The following is a 19376-nucleotide window of genomic DNA, read 5'->3' on the forward strand; positions in this document are numbered from 1 at the left end:
CCCCCACCTGCCACCTCTTTCTTGAATCAGGTAGCCTTGCATTTGGAGAGCACAGGCTGGCAGGCAAGTTCTAAGCCAGCCCTGACACCCACTCACTTACTAACTCACTCATTCAACCTATATTTATGGAACAGCTACTTTGTGCTAAGTGCTATTCTAGGTGCTGTGGCTACAGCGCAATGGAAGTCCCTGCCCTCATGGAATTTACAGTCTAACGGGGGAGAGACAGACAAACAAACAAACCAATGAACACACATCAGGTGACGAGTGCTATGGAGAAAATAAAGGCGAGGAGGAGGAAAAGAGTGTGCTGGAGGGAGGGGTTTCTAAGCAGAGCAGCCCCGGTAGGCCTCTTTGAGAAAGTGGCATTCACGGGGAGAGCTGAAGGAAGTAAGAGAGTGAACCACGTACATATTTGGGAGAAGAGCTGGTTGTATGATCTACTGCAAGTCCTTGCATCTGTGCCTCAGTTTCTCCTCTCTGGAATGGTCTGTGAGATAAAGGTCATGCAAAGGCAAGCTACCCCAGCTGGAGGGCTCTGTGGTTCCAATCGGTTTGTTGGGAGTAGGTTGGCATGGGAACCTGGCTGGATGGAGACCAAAGGGACTCAGTCCTCAGGCAGAGCTCCATGAATTTCAGGTAAGGAGGAGCTGTGGCTTCAGCCTCACACACAGCCAGTATGTTCAAGAATTACAGAGTGCCCTCCTCACCGGCTTGCTTAACTGCTGTCCCTTCTACCCTGATCAGGGTCAGGTAGCTGGAAGGTTAAGAGATCAGACAGCGTAGACCCCAGGTCAGTCCACACATCCCTAGGGGCCTGGCTCTGGGAGGCCCCTGCACCCCAATCCAGGGCCAGATAGTAAGCCTCTCTCAGCCGCTCCTTAGAATTCTCTTCCCCTGAGTGGAGGCACATACATAGCCTTCCGGCCATGACAATTGGTGGACGACATGCCACCCTGCACCCTGGTCCTGGGAAGTATGAGGTGGCTTATTCCCAAGGGGAATAAGGCTACAAAGGAAGAGAGGGTGGTGATGATATATGTCGGGGAAGGGGGTGGGGATGGTTGGAGGTGGCCCAGGGGCCAACCTTAGCTGGGGGACCCTCTTAGCTGAGGATCTGTGCTTGCTGCTGCTCCAGTGATTCAGGGCAGGGCCAGGACTCAGAGACAATGCAAGAGCTTGGGATGCGGGAGATGTGGGCAAGGGCCACTGATGAATCTGCAGCTGAACGCTGCATTTTGTGCAGCCAATTATCCCGCAAACATTTCTTAACCACCTATTTGGCTAGAGGCCGTGGACATGACAGGGGGTCCTCAGCCAGTGGGCCAGTGGCAAACACAGACATATTTAGGCACAATGCATGGTGGCCAGTGCTATGGCACAGTATTCCAGGCACCCTTAGGAGTCTAACTCTTATATAGCAAAGTGGCCCCAAGCCTTAATTTACCCTTATGGTAGAGGGATAGGGAAAGAGATGTGGGCACAGTATAGGTTTGTCACCATCCTAAAATCCTTTTTAAAGAGGCTTTTCGCCAGGCATGATGGCTCATGCCTATAATCCTAGCACTGGGAGGCTGAGGTGGGCAGATCACTCAAGGTTAGGCGTTCAAGACCAGCCTGGCCAACACGGTGAGACCCCATTTCTACAGAAATTAGCTGGGTGTGGTGGTGCATGCCTGTAGTCCCAGCTACTCAGGAGGCTGAGGCAGGAACATGTCTTGAATCTGGGAGGCAGAGGTTGCAGCAAGCCACCTGCACTCCATCCTGGGCAACAGAGCGAGATTCCATCTCAAAAAAAAAAAAAAAACGTAAAATAAAAAAATATATAAAGGGGATTTGGTGAGTTTTTCCAATTCCCAGGAGGGAATCAGCACTGAAAGGCTGAGTTCTATTCTGGTATTTACAGCTGACACGTATGCGCACGTGCACACACATACATGCGCACACACACACGTACACACACATGTGCACACCCACCTCCTGGAAAGCTATTTATTGAGAGTCACTGGGAACTTGGGCAAAAGAACCCACCTCCCTGGCCTGCAATCCCCCATTTGAAACAAGCGGGTTGTAGTAGATGATTTCCAGAAGGCTCCCCAGCTCTAGAATTCTGTGTCCTATGATTTTCTGGCTCGTTTAGAAGTGGTGTGGAAAGTACCCTTTGCCAACCGAATTCCACATTGCACAGCCTGCAGGCTGCCTACTCGAAGCAGTCATATGGCAAATGTTACTGCAAATATGAAGAGGCTCCTTTAAGGGATCCTCTGTGTCAATTTTCTTGAAGGCTTTTCTTATAGAGAATGCCCCCGTCATTTGGCCTGTGCAGGGTAGGAGTCACCATCCCAGATCTGCTACATCACTTGATTTCTTAACAGCCCCATAGAGCAGACAGGACACATGATAAAGAGAGACCCATCCAACTTCACCCATGTTCCTGGGTCCGGGACAGGAAACCCCACCAGCTGAGCTCCCTGCCCTGCTTCATGCCCAGTGGGTGCAAATAGGAAATGAGCCCAGAGCTGGGTAAAGAGCTCCTGGCTGAGGTCCAATGAAAGTGTCCAGGCAGGCTCAGGCTGGTGGGTAGGGATGGGCGGCAGGGCAATGCCATTCTCTTTCTCTGATTATGTAGGAACGGCTTCCATTTCAGCTAGAGCAAAGCTTGCATTCAGCAGCCCTGAAGAGGGCCTCTGCCTCAAAGGGTGTGAAGAAACAGCACTTCCTGGAATAGGGGTCATCTACATCCCCTCCCGAGAAGTCCAGTGAACTGGAGACACGGTTCTTCCCACTTCCCTTAAGTAATCCCAGCACTTTGGGAGGCTGAGGCAGGCGGATCACGAGGTCAAGAGATCGAGACCTTCCTGGCTAACATGGTGAATCCCCGTCCCTACTAAAAAATACAGAAAATTAGCCGGGCGTGGAGGTGGGCGCCTGTAGTCCTAGCTATTTGGGAGGCTGAGGCAGGAGAATGGCGTGAACCCGGGAGGTGGAGCTTGTAGTGAGCTGAGATCGTGCCACTGCACTCCAGCCTGGGCGACAGACTCCAGCTCAAAAAAAAAAAAAAAAAAAAAAGAGTGAAGGGCTCTGAGTTAAGTGATGAGCCAGCTCCAGAGCAACCACCAGCATCACAGGGGTCACCAGCCCCACAGAAGCCTTAACCTTCAGCAGCGGCTCCCACCAGCTCTGGCTGCTGGAGAACAAGCCCACTGGCCAGACATCCCTTCCCAGGATGCAAACTCCCCTTCCAGGGAGCCTAAAGCCAGGGCTGAAGCTGGTTCCCCTCTGTTCTATAGTCCAGAGTATCCCAAGCGACCGCTCAGCACTGGGTGCTGGGCTGGGCCCTGGAGGTGGCGATAAGTATGTTGCTGGCCCCTTGAAGGCCTCACTGCATGGTGGAGGAGACACACAGATCATGGAACACACTTTGGTTCTCCCTAGGAAACCAGGGAAGGCATGTCAGAGATGATGCCTGAGGGTGGCCAGGAGTGGCTCTTCCCCTCCCTCCCTGCAAGGGGGGGAGTTCTAACCACAGGGAGTCCAGCCCCCTTCCCCTCTCAGCTTTCCACAGGGCAGTGGTGTTGAAACCCCAGCCAGCGCCCTCCTCTCCCTTCAAACATGGGTTCCTGAGGAAAACCAGATGGGGGACAGCCTCCATGCCCCTCCCCCCACCTTCTCTAGGCCTGGGGGACACCCTGAGGACCCTCCTGGGCAGGCGACGCTCCCCTCCTCAGCCCTTCTCTGGGTGACCACACTCCAAAGCTCTGGCCACACTGACACCAGGTGCTTTTGGGTCTGCCCTTGAATGGCTGGCTCCTAACCCCCCATGTCCAGCTTGCTCCTGCCTCAGATCCTGTCCCAAGCCGCACCATGCTGGGAACACCCACATTCCCCCACCCCAGCCCTGGGCACCTTGTTTTTTTCCTTGAGTCAGGGTCTCCCTCTGTTGCCCAGGCTGGAGAGCAGTGGTGTGATCTTGGCTCACTGCAACCTCCGTCTCCCAGATTCAAGCAATTCTCCTACTTCAGTCTCCTGAGTAGCTGGGACTACAGGCATATGCCACCACCATGCCTAGCTAATTTTTTTGTCTTTTTAGTACAGACAGTCTCACTAGGTTGCCCAGGCTGGTCTTGAACTCCTAGGCTCAAGCGATCCTCCCACCTTGGCCTGTCAAATTTGCTGGGATTCCAGGCGTGAGCAGCCACGCCCTGCCACCATGGAACTTTCTCTCCAGTTCTGAGAGCTAATCTCCCCAAAGCCTCAATGACTCCATCTCAAGAACCGCCATCACAGACTCCCCGTCCCTAATCTGCATCTCCCCTACACACTACAATTCATAGAGCCTCAGCCACATTAGGAAACACTGACCCTTTTAATTTTAAAATCCCTATGTGAAAACCCCACCTCCTTCAGGAAGCTTTCTCCAGACCTCCAGACCACCCCTTCCAAATCTTACACTCTTTTACATATGCCTCCCTCTCCCAGAGTGGCACTGGGGCTTCAGTTTTTATTATCATACATCCACTGATACCCACAAACATTTGCAGAATCCCAACGCCTGGGGTCCCTTAAACCCACCAGGTGCTCAATATATATGCTTACTAATCATCATAGCTATTTTTTGAGTGTTGATCCTGAGTTGGACGTAAAGCCAAGCCCATGATACATATACTCGCTCATCTTCATAGCAACCCACAAGGTAGGGCTGTTATTACTTTATAGATGAAGAAACTGAGGTTCACGGAGGTCCACTATTTTGTCCATGGTCACGCACATCTCTCTGACCCAAAGTCTGAGTGTTTCTGCCCCGCCAAGCTGCCTTTCTGTTGCCCAGAATTCATCCGTTCAACATCAGATTGAGAGTGCTGAATCAGCTTGTCCTTTCAGTAGCTGAGGGAACACGGAACCCTAGATATCTTATCATGGTGGAACTAGAGGTCTCTTTGGTTCTTTTATTCTATCTCACAAATAACGAAACGGAGGCACAGAGATGTGACTTACCATTGTGGTTCTGCCAGATGGTTATCAAACCAAAAAGCACTGAAAGGGGGTCTGATGAATTGTCCGGCCCCTAAGGTGAATGCTTTCTTTGCTGTAGGCTGCATAATCTGCCCATATATTGGAAGGTAAGCTGTGGGAGAGGGGCAGGGATGGACCTGTCTGGGGATAATTCCTTTGTTGCAGAGACTCGAGCTATAAATCTTTCTTGCTTTGAATCAAATCACAGGATTCCAGCAGATGGGGGGCAGTGTTTATGCTATTCCTGATGACAGCAGCCCAGACGACCACACCTTCAGAAGGACAGGGATGGAGCTGGCCTTACTGAGTCCCTAGAGGGTGGTGTAAAATGCACCATAGCTACTGAACAGACCAAGCTTGCTGCAACATGCCCCCCACAAGCCTTTTCTGGCCTCAATATATGCAAATCATCATCGCCATCGTGATCATCATCCTCTCCCCATCCCCCATTTAGCACTTTGCACTTTTCTAAGTGCTTCCCAACAGTGCTGCATACTGTAATGCATACAGTGCTCGGATAGGCCAAGTTACTTGCTGGTTAGAGCAGGCACTGGGTTATAGTCATTTTTATTTGCCACATACCAAACTTCTGCCATGTGCCATGCCCTGTGCTAGGCCAGAAGAGGTGCTTCATGGAAGAGACATGGTTTCTGGCAGTGCCCAGGTGCCAGGAAAAAGTGCCATCCTTGAAGCCAGCAGTGAGCTGGAGTCAGAGCTTTGCCCACTGGTGACTTAGGAACATTTCCTTTTAGGGCAGAACAGGGAGGGTCTTGTCCCACAGTGCCTTCCATTCCTCAAAGGAAGGGTGGCTCAGCCTCCTTAAGCACAGAAGCACTAGGGACTAACTCCTCTTTCCTGACACAGCCCAGCGCCCTTCTAGGTGGTTCTAAGAGGCTTCCCAACAAAAGGTTCGTATGAAGGCCCACCCTGAAGTCCAGCTGTCCCCAGAGTAGGGCTAAGGAGCCACCACACTCCCGTGTCATCTCAACCCTGCATGTCGTGCGGCTCTTCAGTGATTGCCACTCTGAAAGCTGTTCTGACTGTTCCTCACACTGCAGCCCCTCTTCCAGGGACACACATTCTTCCCCCGCCAGGACCCTTTCTAGTCAGGCTGGTAGAGTCTCCCGCCGGCCACAGGAGGATGCCCACGCCTGCCTGCTCCCTGAGTGCCAGCCCCTGCCCACTACCAAAGGTTTCCTGCGGTGCAGAGGAGAGACTGTATTGCCCTCCCATCTCCCCTGGCCCCTTAGAGTCCAGTCCCAAACTGCCAGCACCTGCTCACAGCAGAGTCCCTACCCTGTCTGTGCTGTCCCCACAGTCCTCCTGGCCCTAGGGTGACCACACCACCTCCGCTCTTCCTGCAGACACGTGCTAAGGTGGGCAAGAAAGAATGAGAAATGCGCCTCTCCCGTGGGGCTGAGGCGACTCTGGCTGTTCCCTAAGGGCTTAGGAACACCTGTTCTGGTTGAGTTTGCAGCCATCGCCTGTCCCCCAAAAGGGAAAGAGTAACATTTCACCTTGAAAAGAAACAGGGAGGGGATGTTTCTGAGGTGCAGCTGTTTCATGAGAGACAGGTACATTTTCTAAGGTGTGTCTAAAATGCAGCCCAATCCTATTCTACGAGAGAGAAGTTCCCGTTTGAACAAGAGGATTCGAGGGGGTCTCACCATCGTAGCCACGCACTAAGAAGCGACCGTTTTGGGGACACGGAGGTAGGACCCCCACTCAGCCAGGTGACTCTGGGACTGTGGAAGGTCCACTTACGACTCTGTACCTGCCCCAACACGGGCTCAGGGAGTTGAGCCTGCACACATTGCTTGGAAAAACCTCTCTGCAAACGGGTAAGCACATCGCCCGCGTGGGCCGTGGCTGGAGGCTTATCACCTGCTTCAGGGACTTCCTCGGGAGCCTCTCGCCTGCCTCTTTGCCTGGAATTAACGAATACACACTACAGCCCCTCATTCCTTCCAACACGAAAGAAAGGTGTAATCAGATCCCGAGGGTCCCGCAGAAGCGTGGAGCCTCGCGGTGCCGTTTCCCTTTTCTTTCCCATGCAAACCCACTTAGCACCGGCGCGCCCCTGTTTGCCCGGGCAGAATCCACCGCCCACTCCTCTCGAGTGGAGACTGGAGACGAATCTACGCCCTGCACCTGCCGCGTTGCGGAGTTTGGAGGGGGCGTGGATGGTGCAAGGTCAGGGCTCCGTGTGTGGCCTCGGCGGTGATAGGGCTGCTCGGGGTCGGACCACGCGGCGCGCAGGGCTTCCCTGCAGCTCGGCCGGGCAGGGGGCACATGGGCACGGTGGGAGTCCCGGCGGAGCCCGGGACGGCCACTCACCATGCCGGGAGGGCAACGTCGACAACAGTAGCAGCAGCGCCGAGAGCGCCAGCGCGCAGCGCATCGTGTCCTCGCCTCTGGGGCCGGGAGCAGGTGGCTGCGGGGCCGGCGGAGGATCCGCGCGTCCGGGCGGTAGGAGCGTGGGCTCCGCCCGGGGAGGCCTGCGGAAGGCTCCGGCGGCCCGGCTGTGGCCCGGCGCTCCCGAGTCGCGCTGCGGCGGCTCTTTCTCCCTGCCGCTGCAGCAGAGCCGGGCTGGGGCGCAGAGCCAGTGGCAGCAGAGCGGCGGCGGCGGCGGCTGCGTCCTGGGCGGCGTCTGCGCGGCTGCGGCCCCACTGGCGGCTGCGGCTACTCCTGGCCCGTCCCGTCAGCGCCGGCCCCCGCCCCCGCCCCCGCCCCCTCCCCCAGGAGCCCGCCCGCGGCGGCGGCCGGGCCGGGCGGGGCCGGGGCTGGGCGGGCACTGGGCCGTGAACAATGAGCAGAGGAGGAAACTCCGCCCTGGAGCGCGGCAGGCGGGAGGGCCGGCGGCCTCCGAGCCTTGGGGGGCTGTGTGTGCGCGCGGGCCAGGGCGGGGGGCTCCTGCGGGGCAGCCGGGCCCCGCCCACAGGTGTCCGGAACAGGTGTCTCCCCGAGTGCTTCTGAGTGGGTCCGGCGGGATCCCCCAGCACACCGCCGGGGCCCTCGCACTACGAGCAAATCCGGAGCGGGCGGACCCCCAGCCTTGCGTTGGTAGCTGATAACCATTCGCGGCCTCCCGGGCTGCTGCGCGTTCTGCAGCGACCCCGGAGAAGCTGATCTCCCACCTGCCAAGTGCAATTCACCTGCCTGTGGGCCCCCATCCCGCACGACTTCTGAGCGGGGTCTCTCTGCAGCTAGGTGTGCACCGGGCAAGCTGGACTAACTCACTCCTTTACCTCTCCAAGGGTAGTTTCCTTACCTGTGAAATGGAGATGATGGTTAAAAAACAACAGCAACGACAATTTCAGGGATGAATGTGTGCCAGGCTTTACATATATTAATTCTTTTACTCTTCATGACAACCATATTTTTAGCCTCATTTTGCGGTTAAGAAACTTCCTGAGGCCACATAACGGGTAAGTGGCAAACCTGCCTCTGAGAGTAGTTTGGAGAAATACCGTGCACCGTGCCTGGAATATAGTAATTGCTCTGCAAGGAGTGGTTATTACTCTTATTCCTGCTATATAAAGAACAGCTATAAAGATTAGGGCTTTTGGGTCAAAACAGACTGGGGCTCAAAACCTAACTGTGCCAATCTATTAATTGTAAAACCCTAGGCAAGTTATTCTCAGTACCTCATTTCTTTTTATCTGTAAAATAGGGATAATAACACCTACCTCAGGGGGTTGTTGGGAAACTTAAATGTGATCTTACAAGATAATACTTAGCCTAGGGCCAGGAACACAAAAGTCTCAATGAATGAAGTAGTTCCCCTCCAAGTGAGGATCAGAGATATTTGCACACTGGGGGTGGGAGTGGGTGTTGGAGAATTCCGTAACCTGAGTTTATCCGGTGAAAGAACAAAGAAGTTCCTTTCCCCTCCCCCTCTCCCCTGCTTCCCCCCCCCCAGCAAAGCTGCCTGGGAGACGCAGACCCCAGGCCCGCCTGAAGAGGAGGCACATCAGCGGAGCCAGGAAGCGGAGGGGGCCGGGGGCGATTAACCTTGGAACCGGGGTACGGCGTAAATTTGGCTCACGTGACTCCGGGGTTGCTAATCTGGAGTCTCTCTGTCAGATGGGGCTGGGTGGAGGGGTTTTCCCCAGGATCTAGCCGCGTCCCGGGGACAGGGGACTCTGTGAACCCCTCAAGTCGGCTGCAGGCAGGCGATGCCTGCAAGGCACTGCGTCTCTGGAGCCGCGAAGGAAGCGCTGGAGCCCTGGCTGGGGTTCCGTGGCAGCCGGCCTCAAGCTTGGGAAGGGCTGACGGGGCTGTTTTCATCAGGAAGTTTCTGCAGGATCGTTCTGGCCCCGTTTTCCACACCGCATATGGGAAAGACAGAGGGTGTTCCCTGTGAATACTCTGAGATATGTGTGTGTGACTATCTTTGATGTTTTTTTAGTACTGTTCCCCTGACATCATGTCAACAAAAGGCTTGTTTCTCTTCTGAAACCAAGTGATATATATTTTTTTTTAACTGAGATTTTAAAAAATGTGTATCGCACTCTGATTTAAACAGTGTTTTTGCACTCAATCATTCAATTTCTCTAAAAACTCAGAAGAAATCGTGTTAACTTTATAAAGAGAGAGCGTGCATTTTGAAGCTTAGGACATTTTAAATTCACATGATTTGGGATTGGTGCCCTTACAAGATCATGCAAAATTAAAATGAGAGCAGACATCTGGGCTTAGAGAAGACACAGAAAAGTTACAATTGTCCTGGACTCTCCCCAGTATCCAACAGCCCCCCTCAACTTATGCACAACGTGGCTTTCTGGAATGAGGCTGGCTGGGTTTTGAGGTCACCGGTGGTCAGTGAGATGAGCTACCCCCAGGTAACTGGCCTGTGCCTTTGGTCCCATTTAGCATTGTGCTCCAACTAGCGAGCTCGCTGGCCCAGAACACCTGAGCTTATATTTGAAACCCAAAGCCCTTTATGGATGCTGTTTTTGAAGCTTTTCATCAGGAGGTTTCTGCAGGATCATTCCTTCTGGGATTTGTTGCATTTTGGTTATTTGTATACATGCATTAGCTCCCCTAGCAGACATTCAGCTTCTTTAACATGGCGTCTTTCTTATTCATCCTTTACTTACTCAGACCACCAAGAACAGCACATCACTTTTTTTTTTTTTTTTTTTTTTTTGAGACAGAGTCTTGCTCCTGCTGCCCAGGCTGCCTCCACCTCCCAGGTTCAAGCGATTCTCCTGCCTCAGCCTCCTGAGTAGCTAGGATTACAGGCATCTGCCACCACACCCGGCTAATTTTGTATTTTTAGTAGAGACAGGGTTTCTCCATGTTGGTCAGGCTGGTCTCGAACTCCCGACCTCAGGTGATCTGCCCGCCTCGGCCTCCCAAAGTGCTGGGATTACTGGCGAGAGCCACCGCATTTTTATCAAGCAAATGGTTTTGCTGCCCCATGGGCGCAGAAGCCAATACTATGAAGCACTAGCTTTGGAAAAAGTAGTGGCTTTATTTGCAAAACTGGTCAGCAAAGAGACAGGAGTGAGTTCAAATCTGTCTCCCCAGCCGGGCACGGTGACTCATGCCTGTAATCCCACAATTTTGGGAGGCTGAGGTGGGCAGATCACCTGAGGTCAGGAGTTTGAGACCAGCCTGGCCAACATGGTGAAACCCCGTCTCTACTAAAAATACAAAAACTAGCCAGGGTTGGTGGCATGCGTCTGTAATCCTAGCTACTCAGGAGGCTGAGGCAGGAGAATTGCCTGAACCTGGGAGGTGTAGGCTGCAGTGAGCTGAGATTGCGCCACTGCACTGCAGCCTGGGCGAGAGAGCAAGACTTCATCTCAAAAAAAAAGAAAAAATATCTCCCCAGTTTGAGGCCTGGGATAAATTTATGGGATCAGAAGGCAAGGAAAAGATTTAGGAATGTTGGCTTGGCAGAATCTGATTGGAGTGCTTTAAATTTGACCATTTACAGAAAGGTATGTTGAGGCAGACTTTTAGCCCCACATCTTCCAAGCTATTGTACCTCTGGCTTCTGAGAGAGTTCTGGCATTCGGGTTCCCATCAAGTCTCTTAGTGTTTTTAGTTCCAAGGGAGAATTCATTGTTTTGGGGGTGTTGTTAGAGTTCCAACTATTTTCTATTGCTTATGCTGGGGCAACGTGACATTTCGTTATCAACAGAGTAAGCCCAGTTTGGGCTTGTCCCTCAGTTACAACATCATACATATAGATACAGATACAGATCTATAGATACAGATCTTGAATGCAAATATGAATGTCACCTGGAAGATATTACACAGGAACCCATGGCACAAGGTTACACATTTTTCCATGGCCCCTGGCTGTCAATGTTAGGGGCCATAATTCTCTGCCCCAGGTGCAATGTGGTGATGTTGTTTACCTAAGTGCATCCGTATGTGCAGACTCAGTAAGTCCTCTTGACCCTCATCCTAAGTAATACTGATCCCCAGTCACAACATCTAGGGGTGAGACAGAGCGTCCGCTACCACATCCCCCAAGAAAAGATGAGTGCATGCATGTATCCATCCTGGAGCCACAGCTCCTACTCGTAAGGAGCCAGGGATGCTCTTACCTGGGCTTTCTAATCACTGACCTCTGAGTTCCTTGTGGGTCAAAGCAGTGTTTAATTCATCTTGGAATCCAGTGCCCAGTATGGTGGTGTCTGACCCCAAACAGGTGCATGATATTCAAAGGCTGCATAGATGAAGAAGTGGTTGGATTTTCTCTCCAGGGTTGGGTTACCCCTGACTGCCAAGTGTGCGGTTCTATGAATATCAGCTGGGACTCAAGTTGGGCAGCTCACCCCAAAGTCATGCCTTTATGTATTATTATTCAATAACATCTACCCTAATAGGCAGAGTATGCTAGGTTCGGTGCACTGTGCTGAGAATGCAACCCTGTACACAAACATGACCAACATGTAGTAGGGGCTGTAACACATGGCGTGGGTGGGCATGTGGGGAGCAGAGAGCAGGATGGCTCAGCCCCACCTGGGGAGGTCAAGGAAGGCTCCAGAGGAGGGAACTGGGTCTTGGAGGAGTTGAAGCACCTCATCAAGGGAAGAGTGAAAGGGAAGGCTTTTTGGGCAGATGGAACAAGATCTACAGGTATTTTGCCCTCAGCAGAGCATAGGATTTGTTAGGATGATGGGAGATGAGGATTGGGAGGTGGATAAAGGTGAGATGCTTAGACAATGAAGAGTCACTACAGGGTTTTAGCTTGAACGGGCAAGACCAGCTTTTCTTTTTTTTTCTTTTCTTTTTTTTTTTTTTTCTGAGACAGAGCCTTGCTTTGTCGACCAGGCTGGAGTGCAGTGGCGCGATCTCAGCTCACTGCAACCTCCACCTCCCAGGTTCAAGCAATTCTCCTGCCTCAGCCTCCCGAGTAGCTGGGTCACCAGCGCATGCCACCACGCCTGGCTAATTTTTTTGTGTGTGTGTATTTTTAGTAGAGATGGGGTTTCACCATGTAGGCCAGGCTGGTCTTGAACTCCTGACCTCGTGATCTGCCCGCCTCAGCTTCCCAAAGTGCTGGGATTACAGGCGTGAGCCACCGTGCCTGGCCCCAAGACCAGCTTTTCATGAGAGAAAGATCATTCTAGCCGCAGTGGGCTTAGGAAGGGCGGGCTGATGTGAGGTGGAAGGTGAGCACAGCATTTGGGGAGGCTAGTGCAACTGTCCCTAAAGGGCCTGCCCTCAGACAGTGGTGGTGGGAAAGAAGAGAAGGGCCTGATGCAAGAGGTGTCTGAGGGGTAGCATTGATATAGGACTCAGTGGCCCATTGGATGTGGACATGGTGTGTGGGCTGGTGTGTGTGGTGTGTTGAGGGCAGAAAGACACGGCAGGACTGCATGAATTATCTGAGTGCCATGGTTGGAGGGAGACTAAATGAAACAAACTGTGATGGAGAATATAAGAAGAGAAGCAAATGTGGGAGAACAAAATGATGGGTCCAGTTTCAAACAGGTTGACTCTGAAGAGCCACGGCCACATCTCCAAGTTATATCCAAGACAAGACTCAAGGGCTATGTCTAGAAGTTCTTTCCTCCCCCCTGCCCCCCAATAAATAGAGATGGGGTCTTGCTGTGTTACCCAGGCTGGTCTCAAACTCCTGGCCTCATGCGATCCTCCCAGCTTGACCTCTCAAAGTGCTAAGATTACAGATGTGAGCCACCATACCCACCCTAGAAGTTTTATCTGTGACAGTAAAGCTCAGACCTGAAGTCAGGACTGGAAATGGAGATCCAAGAACCATAACCAGGCAGATGGGGTTGTAGCCATGACTGTAGATGATGGGCCAGGAATATTCTGCGGTGGAGAAGAGAAGAGGCTGAAGGCAGAGCCCTTCAAAATATCAACATTAAGGAATGGGCTTAGGAAGAGGAGATGGAGAATGTATTGCTGAATAGAAAGTCAACGAAAAGAGAAGGGCGCCATAGAAACGGAGGGAGGAGAATGTTTTAATAAGAAGGAGGTGGTCAAAAGTGTCACCTGCTCCAAGGACTGAAATCTACCAGCTGAAGTTTACAATGAAAGGATCCTTGGGGATCTTACCCAGGGTGATTTTAGTGAAGTGCAATAACTGAAGGGAGAGAATGGAGATGAGGAAATGGAGGCAGCGAGTGTGGATGGGAAGGGAAGTAGGGAGAACAATGGAGTCAAGGGAAAAGTTTGTGTGCGTTGGTTCATTTAAAAATTGGAAATGTGTAGGCCAGGTGTGTTGGCTCACACCTGTAATCCCAGCACTTTGGGAGACTGAGGCGGGCAGATCGTTTGAGCCAGGAGTTCGAGACCAGCCTGGCCAATGCGGTGAAACTTCATCTCTGCACAAAATGTAAAAATTAGCCAGGTGTGGTGGTGCATGCCTGTAGTCCCAGCTATTCAGAAGGCTGAGATGAGAGGATCGCTTGAGCCTGGGAGGCAGAGGTTGCAGTGAACCAAGATCGCGCCACTTCCACCTGGGTTACAGAGTGAGACTCTGTCTCAAAAAATAAAATTAAATTTAAAAAATTGGAAATGTGTATATGACTGTGGGCCAAGAGGAAGACGATAGTTGAAAGGGAGAAGTTACGAGAGATGGGATGAGAAGCAGAGATAGAAGGACTAATCTCAGGCCAAGGGAACTTTGTCGCTGAAGGTATGGATGGAGATGCTGTTTGTCATGGTAGATAAGAATAGCCTTGGAATGAGTCAGCCCAGAACTTCATCTTTGCTTTGTGACTTAGTAGCCATGTGATTTTGAGCTTTTACTTAACCTCTGTGAGCCCAAATCTTCCCCTCTGTGAAATAAGTAACATCAATTTTGCAGAATCTCTGTGAGAATTTGTGTAGGGGGGGATGCACAATGCCTAGCTGGTGCACAATAAATACATTTAAAAAGCAAAACTTTGTGTCCACAGCAGAGCTCCAAGGCCCATGTGATTCCTGCTGCATTCACTCCGGTGAGGAGCCTGCTCTTCAGCAGGCATTTTTTCTTTTGGACGCTCTTCGCCATGGGTTGGAAGAGCAGGTCATGCCCTGGCGCAACAGGTAGAGAGGGTTTTCCACGATGGCTACATCCATTGCAGGCCAGAGCTGTGGGTTGCAAAATTGGGGTTGTCCCTCCTGCTCGGATGTAATGGAGTTACCTGAACGTGGGCCGTTGGGACCAGGCCTAGCACCTAAGAGAGAGCCGAAGGCTCAGCAGATGTTAGAGAGCACTTGACCCAACGTGGGAAGAAAGCAGAGTCCCAGAGAGTGGAGGTGAAGTCCTCATTCACTCAACTCGTCAACAGCGCAGGTTCCAGAACCAGCTTAGAACTCTAGTTCCTGTTCTAACAGCCCATTGCATGCATCTGTGTCCCACAGCTGTTGGTCTTACAACTCAAAAAAGCACAGGTCCCCTGGCAGAAGCAAAAGAAAATGTGCCATGGAGATGGAACCGGGGGAGGGAGTTACAAGTCAATTACTACTTATGTTGAACTAAAAGAAGCCCAAGGCATCAGCTTCGGCTCAGTCTTCTCCATACACCCCAAGCTGCTTTCCATTCTCACTCAGCCCCTGACTATCCCTCCCATTCCCCTGCCCAGTACAATAAAAACAGCATGGAGTTAGCTTCCTCCACCCCGGAGGCTGACCAGGACCAGAATCAGCACTTGGATAGTACTGCATGGAATTTTGCCTGTATTCTGGGCATGGTGCTGAACGCTTTACATTCCTAACATAATTTAATCTTCATACATCTGGAAAGGTAAATATATTACCATGATCCCATTTTACAGATGAGCAGATGAAAACCTTATTTCCGTAGGATAACCCGAAGGTAGAAATGTGTGTTACTCTGTTTTCACATTTGCTAGAAGAAAAACTTCAGGCTGGGCGTGGTGGCTCATGCCTGTAATCCCAGCACTTTGGGAGACCGAGATGGGCAGATCACTTGAGGTCAGGAGTTCGAGACCAGCCTGGCCAATATGGTGAAACACCATCTCTACTAAAAAATACAAAAATTAGCTGGGCGTGGTGGCGGGTGCCTGTAGTTCCAGCTACTAAGGAGGCTGAGGCCGGAGAATCGCTTGAACCCAGGAGGCGGAGGTTACAGTGAGCCAAGATCACACCACTGCACTCCAGCCTGGGTGACAGGGTGAGACTCTGTCTCAAAAAAAAAAAAAATATATATATATATATATAAAGAAAAACTTCAGCTGAATTAAATTTAAAGGAGTTTAATTGAGCAATGACCGATTTGCAAATTGGGCAGCCCCCAGAATCACAGCAGATTCACAGAGATTCTATCGCAGTCACTTGGTGGAAGAGGATTTATAGACAAAAAAAGGGAAATGACGTATAGAAATTGGAGGTGAGGTACAGAACAGCTGAACTGGTTACGGCTTGGTGTGTTTGCCTTATTTGAACACAGTTTGTACACTCAACATTAGATGAATGGTTGACGTATGGCTGCTGGGATTGGCCAAGACTTGGCTATGGTTACAGGCGCATACTCCTAAATTAGGTTTTCAATTTTGTCTGCCTGTTAAGCTAGGTTACAGTTCATCCACAAGGACTCAAATATAGTCCTTCTCAGGCCATATTTAGTTTGCTTTAACACATTGCTATAAAGAAGTACCTGAGGCTGGATAATTTATAAAGAAAGAGATTTAGCCTGGTGCAGTGGCTCGCGCCTGTAATCCCAGCACTTTGGGAGGCTGAGGCAGGTGGATTACTGAGTTCAGGAGTTTGAGACCAGCCTGGCCAGCCTGGCCAACATGGTGAAACCCATCTCTACTAAAAATACAAAAACTTAGCTGGGCGTGGTGGCGTGTGCCTGTAATCCCAGCTACTTGAGAGGCTGAGGCAGGAGAATCTCTTGAACCCGGGAGACAGAGGTTGCAGTGAGCTGAGATTGCGCCACTGAACTCCAGCCTGAGCAACAAGAGCAAAACTCCATTTCCAAAAAAAAAAAAAAAAAAAAGAAAGATTTATTTGGCTCACGGTTTTGCAGGCTGTGCAGGAAGCATAGGGCCAACGTCTGATCAGCTTCTGGGGAGGCCTCAGGAAACTTACAATCATGGTAGAAGGCAAAAGGGAAGCAGGTGTGTCACATGGCCAGAACCAGGAGCAAGACAGCGAGGGAGGAGGTGCTACACACTTTTAAATGACCAGATCTCAGCTGGGCATGGTGGCTCATGCCTGTAATCCCAGCACTTTGAGGGGCCGAGGTAGGCGGATCACGAGGTCAGGAGATAGAGACCATCCTGGCTAACACGGTGAAACCCCATCTCTACTAAAAATACAAAAAAATTAACCAGGCGTGGTGGCGGGCACCTGTAGTCCCAGCTACTTGGGAGGCTGAGGCAGGAGAATGGCATGAACCCGGGAGGCGGAGCTTGCAGTGAGCCGAGATTGTACCACTGCACTCCAGCCTGGGTGACAGAGCAAGACTCCCTCTCAAAAAAAATTTAAAATAAAATAAATAAATAAATAAATGACCAGATCTCACAAGAACTCACTCATTATTGCAAGGACAGCACCAAAAGGGATGGTGCTAAGACATTCATGAGAAATCCACCCCCGTGATCCAATCAGCTCCCCCTAGGCCCCACCTCCAACATTGGAGATTACATTTCTATATGAGATTTGGGATGAGATGATGTCAGTGTGGCTTTGTTATGTGGCCCTGCTGCCTGATGTTGACATGTATGCAGCTAATTTCCCTGAGGAGCTGTGGCTGCTTGAGGACAGAGCTGTGTCTGGCTCTCCTTCACACCCTTGGCAATGCCTGACTTTTGCATCCTCACCGTCTCCTCTCCTTCCTTCCCTTCACCTGCCACCAGAGAAGTGGACTCAGTCAGATGGGATTTCATCCCGCACCTGCCCAAACTCCTTAATTCTGGCCCCTGCTAACCTTTCCAACCTCTTCTCCCACTGCCTGGGAGAAAAGTCTTTTTTTTTTTTTGAGATAGTTTCACTCTTGTTGCCCAGGCAACAATGGCACGATCTCAGCTTACTGCAACCTCTGCCTCCTGGGTTCAAGCGATTCTCCTGCCTCAGTCTCCTGAGTAGCTGGGATTACAGGGATGCGCCACCACGGCTGGCTAATTTTGTATTTTTAGTAGAGATGGGGTTTCTCCATGTTGGTTAGGCTAGTCTCAAACTCTCGACCTTAGGTGATCTGCCTGCCTCGGCCTCCCAAAGTGCTGGGATTACAGGCATGGGCCACCTGGCCTGGCGGAGAAAACCCTTTAGATTCGACTATGACACTCACTTTCGCTCTTTCTTTTTTTTTTTGAGATTGAATCTCGCTCTGTCACCCAGGCTGGAGTGCAGTGTCACAATCTCGGCTCACTGCAACCTCCGTCTCCCGGGTTCAAGCCATTCTCCTGCCTCAGCCTCCCAAGCAGCTGGGATTACAGGCACCCGCAACCACACCGGGCTAATTTTTGTATTTTTAGTAGAGACAAGGTTTCACCATGTTGGTCAGGCTGGTCTCAAACTCCTGACCTCAAGTGATCCACCCGCCTCAGCCTCTCAAAGTGCTGGGATTAAAGGGGTGAGCCACCGCACCTGGCCTCACAATCACTCTTGAATGCTTTAGATGCTGCTCTTTGTGCCGGATTTAACCTGCTCCCACCTGCCAGTGATCTCCCAGCCTATTCTGGCCTGAGCCCTGCCCCTCAGGTCAGAGAGAAACACTTCCTCCTCTGGATTCCCTTTGCCTTGTGCTGGTGCTTTCATTCACTGTCTGATTTTGCCTGCCTTTTGTTAGTCACGCACACAGACAGACCTTTCGTTAGTTATGCACACAGAGAGACCTCAAGTTCTTTCTTTGAGGGCAAAAACCTCACTTTGTTTGTGTCCGTTTCATTCTCAGCACAGCATCTGGCCCAGGTTGAGGGCTCAGTAGTTGCAATATTGGCATTCAATAATAAGAACAACGTGAATGCTATCTGGAGTCCACCAATCCTTACCGTGTGTGCTAGCACTGAGCTACGTGTTTTACATGGATGGGCCCATTGGATCTTCACAACAACTCCACGAGGTAAGTGCTGTTATTAATCTTGTTTTACTGATAAGGAATTGAAGGCCTTTGTGGAAATTAAGTAACTTGACTAAAACCACACAGCTTAACAGTTGTGGAGTCTGACTCCCAAAACTACTACGATATTCAGAGCGTGAATAAATGGCTGCAAAGAGATATTCATTGTATTACAACTTTGCCTTCTGTGTCCCATAAACATGGCGAAAAGATGAACTATCTGCCCCTAGGAACAATCTAAAATATATGATGCTGATGAAGCAGACTACTAGTGTTTTTTTGTTTTGTTTTGTTTTTGAGAGGGAGGGTCTCAGTCTGTTGCCCAGGCTGGAGTGCAGTGATGCAATCTTGGCTCACTGCAACGTCTACTCCTGGGTTCAAGCAATTCTCCTGCCTCAGCCTCCCTAGTAGCTGGGATTACAGGCGTGCGCCACCACACCCAGCTAATTTTTGTATTTTTAGTAGAGACGGGATTTCACCATGTTGGCCAGGCTGGTCTTGAGCACCTGACCTCAGGTGATCTGCCTGCCTCTGCCTCCCAAAGTCTTGGGATTACAGGGGTGAGCCATCAGGCCCAGCTGACTACTAGCATTTTTAAAAAGTCAAGGAAATGGCCGGGCGTGGTGGCTCACACCTGTAATCCCAGCTCTTTGGAAGGCTGAAGCGGGCAGATCACGAGGTCAGAAGATAGAGACCATCCTGGCTAACACCGTGAAACCCCATCTCTACTAAAAATACAAAAAATTAGTCAGGCGTGGTGGCAAGCGCCTGTAGTCCCAGCTACTCAGGAGGCTGAGGCAGGAGAATGGTGTGAACCTGGGAGGCGGAGCTTGCAGTGAGCCGAGATCGCGCCACTGCA

General features: G+C 51.2%; 1 protein-coding gene across 1 annotated transcript in view; it reads right to left on the minus strand.

Annotated features, from left to right (window-relative positions):
- The window catches only part of PODXL (podocalyxin like), a 57954-nt gene extending 50248 nt beyond the window's left edge, over positions 1 to 7706 (minus strand). Inside the window, exon 1 of the mRNA XM_054495781.2 lies at positions 7351 to 7706. Within this exon, the coding sequence (XP_054351756.1) occupies positions 7351 to 7414 (64 nt within the window). The 5' untranslated portion in view covers positions 7415 to 7706. The remainder of the gene's footprint in view (positions 1 to 7350) is intronic.
- Positions 7707 to 19376: the final 11670 nt, after the last annotated feature.

This window comes from Pongo pygmaeus, chromosome 6 (genome assembly GCF_028885625.2).
Source record: "Pongo pygmaeus isolate AG05252 chromosome 6, NHGRI_mPonPyg2-v2.0_pri, whole genome shotgun sequence".
NCBI classification, from domain to species: Eukaryota; Metazoa; Chordata; class Mammalia; order Primates; family Hominidae; genus Pongo; species Pongo pygmaeus.